This window comes from Calidris pugnax, unplaced genomic scaffold (assembly GCF_001431845.1).
Source record: "Calidris pugnax isolate Ruff unplaced genomic scaffold, ASM143184v1 scaffold19, whole genome shotgun sequence".
NCBI classification, from domain to species: Eukaryota; Metazoa; Chordata; class Aves; order Charadriiformes; family Scolopacidae; genus Calidris; species Calidris pugnax.
This window is the reverse complement of record NW_015090775.1, coordinates 1882302-1891448: the sequence shown is the minus strand read 5'-3', so window position 1 is coordinate 1891448 and position 9147 is coordinate 1882302. Positions and strand designations below refer to the sequence as shown.

The 9147-nt window shown below is 47.5% G+C and overlaps 1 protein-coding gene across 1 annotated transcript in view; it reads left to right on the top strand.

Moving 5' to 3' along the window:
• Nucleotides 1–5132, top strand: part of LOC106890667 (polycomb complex protein BMI-1) — a 10392-nt gene extending 5260 nt beyond the window's left edge. The window contains exons 2-10 of the mRNA XM_014946624.1: nt 243–377; nt 802–898; nt 1637–1692; nt 1844–1894; nt 2157–2265; nt 2356–2401; nt 2948–3046; nt 3499–3579; nt 3761–5132. Of these exons, the coding sequence (XP_014802110.1) occupies nt 266–377; nt 802–898; nt 1637–1692; nt 1844–1894; nt 2157–2265; nt 2356–2401; nt 2948–3046; nt 3499–3579; nt 3761–4090 (981 nt within the window). The 5' untranslated portion in view covers nt 243–265 and the 3' untranslated portion in view covers nt 4091–5132. The remainder of the gene's footprint in view (nt 1–242; nt 378–801; nt 899–1636; nt 1693–1843; nt 1895–2156; nt 2266–2355; nt 2402–2947; nt 3047–3498; nt 3580–3760) is intronic.
• Nucleotides 5133–9147: the final 4015 nt, after the last annotated feature.

Below are 9147 nucleotides of genomic sequence, written 5' to 3'. Positions count from 1 at the left end.
CGCCTCACTCCGCGGGGTTGCGCCCGGGCCGGAGAGATGCGGGGCTGTTTTGCGGGGGACGGTCCCCGCCGGGTTTGGGGATCGGCCCCCCCCCGCGCCTCCTCCGCCGCCTCCGCCGCCTTCCGCGCTTTTCTCTTCCCTTGCGCCGGGGGATGCGGCCGCACCGGGGGGAAAGGGGGGACGGCGGCGGGTCTGGGCACCTGGGGCCGGTCCCCGCTGATGGGATCCTCTGTGTCTTTCAGAGCCGCCCCCTCGCCACGCCAAAATGCACCGAACGACCCGCATCAAAATAACCGAGCTAAACCCCCACCTCATGTGCGTGCTCTGCGGCGGGTACTTCATTGATGCCACAACCATCATAGAGTGCCTCCACTCCTGTAAGTACCAACCGGTCTTCCCCCGCCGCTCCCCACCTTTTCCCGGCATCCCGGGAACACAAACACACACAAAAAAAGGAAAGAAAAAAAAAAAAAGAAAAAGACCCCAAACCCCCTCCCCGGGATGCTCGGGACCGCCACCCCGACGGGCTGGGAAGTAGGTGTCCCGCCGGCACCGCAGTTTTTTTTTTTTTTCCGACGACGGCCCTACGGTCTTTGTTAAAGTAATAATATATGTACTCTAAGCGTCTCCTTTTCATGGTAATTGCAGCTTATTTGGGTATTTGTTTAGCTTAAGCAGCGCGCTGCTGACAATGGACGGTTTGCCCCAGCCTTGCATAGTTTAGAAAATCGCACCTCGGTCTCTGCATATCTGAGCGGCACCTACCCCATCACTAAAAACCCTTTCGTGTTTGACTTCCAGTCTGTAAGACCTGTATCGTGCGGTACTTGGAGACCAGCAAGTATTGTCCCATCTGCGATGTCCAAGTTCACAAAACTCGGCCGCTTTTGAATATCAGGTAGGAGCGGGCTGCGGGCTCTCGTTTGACTCGGTGCGGGGAGGCCGGCGGTGGCCGTGGCGATGTTATCTCTTCGTCTGCGATTTAAATCTGAAAGGACTTGTCAATTTACAAGCTAACTCCTGGGTATGCTCTCTCTTTGGAGTCCTGTCATTGACTGAAATTGAAGATTTCTCGGGGTCGGAGACAGAAAGTTGTTGTTGGTCTTTTTTTTTCTTTTTCCTTTTGTACCAGCGGACCCTTGAGGCGACGCCTCTTCCCTCTCCCCAATTCTCACACCTACCGTCCCGACAAGTTTTTACCTCCAATTTCTGTATTTCCCAGACGTGCCTCACTCCAGCAGTAGCTCCTCATCCTGAGAAATCTTGCTGAAACTTTCTGAGCTAAGAGGCAAAAGGCTTTAAAGCCTGCTTCTCCTCCCAGAAACATTTCTCTTGTCACTGTCACCCTTTGCTCTCTCTTATTTTCTAGGGAGGACATGTAGTTTTTAAGGCCTCCCTTCAGCCCCAGAGAATTATTTTTCAGTTGTGGTAGCACAGATGAGTTTTGATTTATAGCGGTATTTAGGGCAGTGGGAGTTTGATTACAAGGTCTTGTAAGTTAACTTTTTATGACCAGCCTCCCACTTTGTAGAAGATGCCTCATTGTTGTGAAAGATTATAAATGAGAAGCTGCTGCTTGAATTAAAATGTTGCTTCATCTGCTTAATTTTATGTTTTGGGGATGTTCTTTTTTCAGGTCAGATAAAACTCTCCAAGATATTGTATACAAGCTAGTACCAGGCCTTTTCAAAAGTAAGTAGTTAAATAGTTTTGTGGAGTTTAGTTGTTGGTTTGGTTTTTTTTTTCTGAAGAGTAGAAAAACAAACCCAGAACTGCTATCCTATATCAATACCAGGAGTTACGGAGTATATGCTAAAAATAAAATATATGCTTTTCCATCTAGATGAAATGAAAAGAAGAAGGGATTTTTATGCTGCTCATCCGTCGGCTGATGGTAAAAGCTTCTCGTTCACAACTTTAATAAATGTAGCATTGACCTGGATGCTTTACTGTTTTCTTTTTTAAACTTCCAAATTATGTATTACTGTGACAGAATTTTAAGAAGTAAATTCAGCATAATAAAACTTTATTAACAGTTTGGTAGCTTTAATTCATAGTCTTACTATGGAGATTTTTTTTTTTTCTTGTAACTGAGAATTGCCATTCTTCCTGATTTGAATTTCAAAATGTAAATTATTGTGGAAATTTCTGCGCAGCTGCCAATGGCTCTAATGAAGACAGGGGAGAAGTGGCTGACGAAGACAAAAGAATTATAACAGACGACGAGATAATAAGCTTATCCATTGAATTCTTTGACCAGAATAGGCAAGTTCCAGAATGGCAATATTTTACATTTACCTGACTGATAACAGCTATATTCATTATTTGTTGTAATTGTTTCATTTCTTCTCACAGACTGGAACGAAAAGGAAATAAGGAGAAAGAAAAATCAAAGGAAGAGGTAAATAACTTTTCCTTACTCTAGAGGAAACATAATACAAAAAAAACCCCCATCTTTGGGGCAGGTTTGTAGCTGAAAAAAAAATGCATAGGTACATGTATCTAGAACAAAAGAAGCACACCTATCATGGCAGCAGGTATGAAAGTTGTCAAACACCTTCCTACGTAAACAACTTTGTAAAATAAAAAATACCTGCACTGCTACTTTTTAAAGTGGAATCTGATTTTTTTGTCAGATTGTGCCCCGAAATATTTATTTAATTAATTTTTTAAATCATTGTGTGATTGATATATATTAGAAAAACATTTTCTGTGAGACAAAAAAATTATTTCTGTAATTAGATGCATTTTTAATTACTTATTTTGGAACCGTAGTTTACCGCTTATTTCTGTCATTCCTTATAAGGCAGCAGAAATTGTTCTATTATCAGTCATGATGGGTCAAAGTGAATTTAAAAAAATAATAATAATAATATGGAACGTTAGAGTACAACTTTGGTGGGAGGAATTGTTCTCAGTCGACTAATTTTCTTTTCTATGCCATCAGGTGAATGACAAAAGATACTTGCGCTGCCCAGCAGCGATGACAGTGATGCATCTAAGAAAGTTCCTGAGGAGTAAAATGGACATACCTAATACTTTCCAGGTACCTGCAGGGACTTTTGTGTGGTTTTTAGAATTTGGGGGGAGGAGGGGAGGGGTTAACATCGCTTTTGCTATTCTTAAGCCTGCCAAGTGCTAACTACCCAGTGTTTCTGGTGCAACACGCCCATGGGCTTTGTGAACATTACTTCTAAAAAGGTTTATCCGGAGAGTTTGGTGACGCTGTGATTTTTTTTAGATGGTGTAAATATCGAGGTATCAAGAAATTGCTCCCTTTAAAAAAAAAAAAATATATATATATATATTTTTTTTTTTTTCAATTAAAACGTGTCTAGTAGATATGAAAATTCCCTATTCCCTGCTGTGCTTGGGGCAGTGATTTTTTCCATTTTTTGACCTAAGTGGCAGTGGGGCTGCTTCCACCCCACAGCCAGCGTGTGCTTTGGAGGTAAATGCCTGCCTGCTCCTTAACGTGGGGCTTCCTCTCTTGAACAGATCGATGTGATGTACGAAGAGGAGCCCCTGAAGGACTACTACACCCTCATGGACATTGCCTACATCTACACCTGGAGGCGGGTGAGCCTGAGGGCATGGGGATGAGGATGGGGGTGGGGATGGAGATGGAGATGGAGATGGAGATGGAGATGGAGATGGAGATGGAGATGGGGATGGAGATGGGGATGAGGATGGGGATGGGGAGGGTGCAGGACGTGACCCGTGGAAGGGCACTCACGGAGGTGTCCCCTTTGCTTTGCAGAACGGGCCTCTCCCCCTCAAATACCGGGTGCGACCTACCTGCAAGAGGATGAAGATCAGTCACCAGAGGGAAGGCTTGAATAACAGCGGGGAGCTGGAAAGTGACTCTGGGAGCGACAAGGCCAGCAGCCCGGCGGGAGGCGTCCCCTCCACCTCCTCCTGTTTGCCCAGCCCCAGCACGCCCGTCCAGTCTCCTCACCCCCAGTTCCCCCACATCTCCAGCACCATGAACGGCACCACCAGCAGCCCCAGCAGTAACCACCAGTCCTCCTTCACCAACAGAGCGCGGAAAACCTCCATAAACGGCTCCTCGGCCACTTCGTCTGGTTGACGGGGGGGGGGCCAAGCAGGCTGCCACCCCCGCCCCTCCTTTATATAGGTCTCTCCATGCCATTACAGCTTTATAGATGCTAATCCATGTGACTATCGTCCCAATCGCTTTCTTTTGTAGTGACACTGAACTTGGCTATGAAAGGCGGGCTGGGTGACATCGTTCAGGATGGACGTTAACGGAAAAACGCGAGATTGAAATGTAAAATGGGTTTTCAGAGGACCGGGGAAAGCAAACAAGAGTCACACCTTCACCTGTTCCCAGTGATGCGGAGTTTGTTTCCGTCCCCATCAGCCGGACCCGGGAGCCTCCAAAAATCGAGTGGAATCCCGGGCAGTAGTTTGTTAATCCAGACTAACTCCTCCATTTGCGTTCTCTACGATTGTTATTGTTCTTATGCTGTTTCGTGAACCTGTAGAAAGCAAGTGCTTTTTTTTTTTTCATCTTGAAATCCAACAGAACGGAAAGAATATGCATAGAATAATGCATATATGTAGCCATGTCACTGTGAATAACGATTTTTTGCGTATTAGCCATTTTGATTCTTATGTTGCATCTTTTACTTCTCTGTTGCTGTGCAGAACCGATCAAAAGAAAAGTAAACTTCAGTTTTACAATCTGTATGCCTAAAAGCGGGTATTACCGTTTTATTTACTGACTTGTTTAAATGATTCGCTTTTGTAAGAATCAGATGGCATTATGCTTATTGTACAATGCCATATTGGTATATGACATAACAGGAAACAGTATTGTATGATATATTTATAAATACTATAAAGAAAATATTGTGTTTCATGCACTCATGATATGGTTGTTAAATTTCTAAACTGGTTCGACCCTTGCAGATGCCGCCTGTTTGAGCTTTGCTCATACTGCAAGAAACACTTTGCGTGTGAGAGCTACAGTATTGGGGAAGCACATTCGAGTCTCTGATAACCTGGAGGCAATTGGCAATCTTAAAAGGATTTTACTGGCTTTGTCTTTTTTTTTTTTTTTTCCTAAGTGATATATTTTTACTTTACCAAAATGTTGAAGTGATGCAGTGAAGAAAAAAAAAAAAAAAAAAAAAAAAAAAAAAAATTTTTTAAGAAGGGAAAAAAAAAAAAAAAAAGTTTTTGGGAGAGGAGGGGCCTAAAAAAAAAAAAAAAAAAAAAAAAGAAAAAAAAAAGTTAAGGGATATGGAAGTCTTTGACCAGTTTGATTACCTTTGTATTATTTGGTGTGGTGGGATTGTGTTTTTAAAAGCACACGGAATCATTATAGAAGCCATAAACTATTTGGTATAAATTTTAAGGAACCAGCGAGGTGCTGGATGAAGGCATTTTATCTAAATTTGTTTTAATATATATGTATATGGTACAGTACTAACTTCATTAAAATTTAACAGGTACTTTAATATTTCCAATAAATTGTGGAGAATGCCTCCTCTTTAATGGCCTGCAAATAGGTGCATTTTATTAGAGGCTTCTAAGGGTGTTATTTTTTTCAGTAGAAGGAACTTTTCCACCATAAAATATGAACAGCCCAGAACACTTTTCAGTTTGTGCTTTGCTTTGGTCGAACTTCGTGTGTGTTCATCACCCATCAGTTATACATTTGTGAGGGTGTTTATTCTATATGGATATTGTTTCATGTTTGTACGGGAAAATTGTAGTTAAACATTTCATTGTCTCCAGTCTGCAAAAGAAGCACAATTCTATTGCTTTGTCTTGCTTATAGTCATTAAATCATTACTTTTGCATATAAATTGCTGTTACTTGTCCTGCTTGTTTTTATAGACCAGGTGATTGCAAATCCTCCACAAGGTTATTGCTTATTGATGTATAATGTCTTGTTAAACAAGAGTTGATATTTTTTTCCTGTAGTAAACATGTACAGTTCAATTTCAACAGTAAAAACTTCAGTTTTATATACACGAATAACTTTCATTTATAGCTGATCAAAGAAATAAACAAATAAAAGGGATAATTCATTGAAAAAATAGCAAATGACCTCTGTTGATAATGTGGTGTTAAAGGACAAAGATCTTGTTCTCATTGGAAGGCTTTCTGGGTCTACAAAGGATTTTAGGGAAGAGAACAGCAGAGTACTAAAATAACACACACACCCACTAAAAGAAAAAAAGCCTGGAAATGGCCGTGATTTGTTTTGGTTGCCCGCCTCGAAAACATTTGCTGTTCTTTATTTGACCCCAGATTATTCTTGAAAATAAGCAAATGGTGTATTGTCACGTCCCAGCCAGGCACAGGTCTTACCTCCTCTCTGTTCCAACCTTAAACTGCCCTGGCCGGGAAGGGAAGAGCAGGAATTTTGTGGTGGCGAGTGCCAGGTTCCGCCTGTGCTGCTCCCGGTTACTTTTTTAAAGCCTCGGTGGAACTAAATAGGTTTTAATGTAAAGATATCTCTCCAGGCGCCCGAGTGCCTATCTTGGCACGGTTCCCCCAACTATATGAGTTAATCACACTCAACTGGTTGAATTAATTCACCCAAAAACCGGCGCTGAACCTGCAGCAAGAGGGCTGGACGTCAGCACACCCATCAAATGGCACTCATTTCTACTGGAAGTAGCTGATAATGATAACTTTGAGCATCAAAAACGCAACTATTCTCGGTCTTTGTCGAGTGTCCGTGAAGCGTGAAGCAAGGAAACAGGAGTTTGAATAATTCTCTTGGAGCTTTATTAAAGCCCTCGCAGCACTTGCGCCATCTCCCAATTTGACATCTCCCGCTTGGAAAAAAAAAAAAAAAAAAAAAAAAAAGAAAAAAATTAAGAAGAACAAACGTTTTGGTGGGTATCTCTCTCGCCGAGCTGCAGAAGTCGCCGAGGACGTTGGTGCTGCCATGTGAAAGTTTTGTTTTGCTGCTGGCCCGAGGCAGATGGCACTGCGATGCGGACATGTCGCCGGGCAGGGTCGGGAGGAGGACCAAAGAGAGCATCTTGATGTTCTTCTACTCGCGGAGCTGCTCTGGCAGCCTCCCCGGCTCTCACAAGATTTTTTTTACTTCGCGGCTCCGGAGGGGACGGGTTTCCTTCCAAATGGACTTCAAACCCGCCCGTTTGGAAAGAAATCTCAGCTCGGCGCAGGGGAGAAGAACCTTTTGCATTACCCGACGTCGCGTTTCTACAGACGGAGGGGTAAAACCCGGGCTCCGCCGCCTTTTTCTGAGCTCGTTCGGCAAGAGATCCGAGCGGAGGGACAGGCAGGGGAGGTCCGGGCGCGCCGGAAAATGATGGGTTTCTGCCCAAATTTTCCGTCTTACCATATTTTCCGCCCCGCTTCAAGCTGCTTGCGGCTCCGAGCAGCGCTTTTGTCCCCGGTCGGAACGGGGGGGGGCAGGAGGCAACGATCCAGCCCCGGGGAAAGCGAGAGAGAAGGGGCGGGAAGAGCCGGGCGGGCGGCTGGAGGGGACGGGCGGGCAGGAGGGAGAAGGGAGGCAGGAACGGGCAGAAGGAGGAGGAAGAGGAGGAGGACGAGCTCTCTCAGCCGAGCTGTTTGTCCTCCAGCACCCACCGCTGCTCGGAGCGACCTGCGCCGCCGCCGTTCCTCAGGCCGGTGCCGGCGGGGAGCTCCCCAAAATCCCCGCTCCCGGTGGGCAGGGGAGGAGAGGGCACGGCGGCGGCGGGGGCCCGGGAGGCACCGGAGGGAGACGCGGGGAAATTCCACTCCAAAGCGACTTTCTCCGGTTCTCCGGTGAGGCGGCGGGCAGCGAAACCCGAAGGCGGCGGCAGGGCGGGCGGCGGGGGCTCCCTCCAGCCCAAGCGATGCTCCCGGTCCTTTCCCCCCGGGCTACCGGGGACCCGCCGCCCCCTCCGCTCTGCAGTTGCCCAAAGGGCCACCCTTTTCTCCAGCGATTTTCAAAAGCAAGTCTTCCCGCGGCCGGTCCCCGGGCGAAGCCTCTTCCCTTCCACCTCCGCCGTCCCCGCCGCCTCTTCCCTTCGCCGCCGCCGTCCCGGGCAGCCCGTCCCTTGGCCCCGGCGACGGAGAACGGTGCTCCTCCTGCCTCCCGAGCATCCCTCCCGGACTCCCGGTCTCTCTCCCGGCTCAGGAACTCCTGCAGTTCCCATCTTTGCCACCAAAGCGGTTCAGGAGGACGGGCTTGGTCCGGCCGTGCCCGGCCCCGGTTCCCAGCCCCGCCGCCGGTCGGAGGGTGGCCGCGGCCCCCGGCGAGCACCTTGCGCCCTCCCGATTGTAATAGGGTGAAATTGTGAGACGGTGTTTACTCAGAGAAGTGTTTCCTGTTTCCGCTGTTAATTTTTAACGTTCTGGCTTCTACTCTGGGTACTTGAAACGGATTTCCTTTATTTTACTCTAAACAGTTTCTTTTTCGTCTCCCCTGCCCGTCTCCCACCCGGAGGACGCCTCGAGAAGACCCTGCTCCCTCGCCCGAAGCGCTGCGCATCTCCGCTCCCCTCCCTTCGAAGTCGTTGCCCGGCTCCGGGAGCTCCAAGCCACGTCGTTTTTTTGCTTTATTAACTCAAGAACCGCAAAAAGATTCTGGCAGCATGGATTTTATTTTATTATTATTTTTTTTTTCCCCCCAGCTCTGGCTCCTTCACTCCTTTTCTTTCCCCGCGACTAACGGGAGGAATCCCACCGGGACAGGAGGAAAAACTGCTGAAGGCCGGTGGGGACCGGGGCAGCTTTCGGTCTCCCCGTTTTTGGGGATGGGATATTTGCATTTATTTAACAGTGATGATGTGGGCTAAAAAGAAAATTAAAAAAAAAAAATAAAAACCAAAGCAAATCAACTTCGGTAAGGGGTAAAGCAAGAAGGAGACGTAATTTCCACGGCAAACGGAGGTTCTCCCGGCCGGGGGCGGGCAGGGAGAGGGGCTCCCACCCCCGGGGGCTACCGGCGACCCGCGAGCGCGGCGGGCGGGACAGCGGCTGCCGCGGAAAGGCCGCGGGGGCGGGCACCGCCTCCGGGAGGGGGATATAGGGGGGGATGCGCTGGGACCGGGGGCCTCCCGGCTGCCCCGCCGCCGGGGCGTGCGGCCCCGAAGGCCGGCGGGGAGCTGCGGGAGGGACCGCGCATCGCTCCGCGCCTCCTCCGCC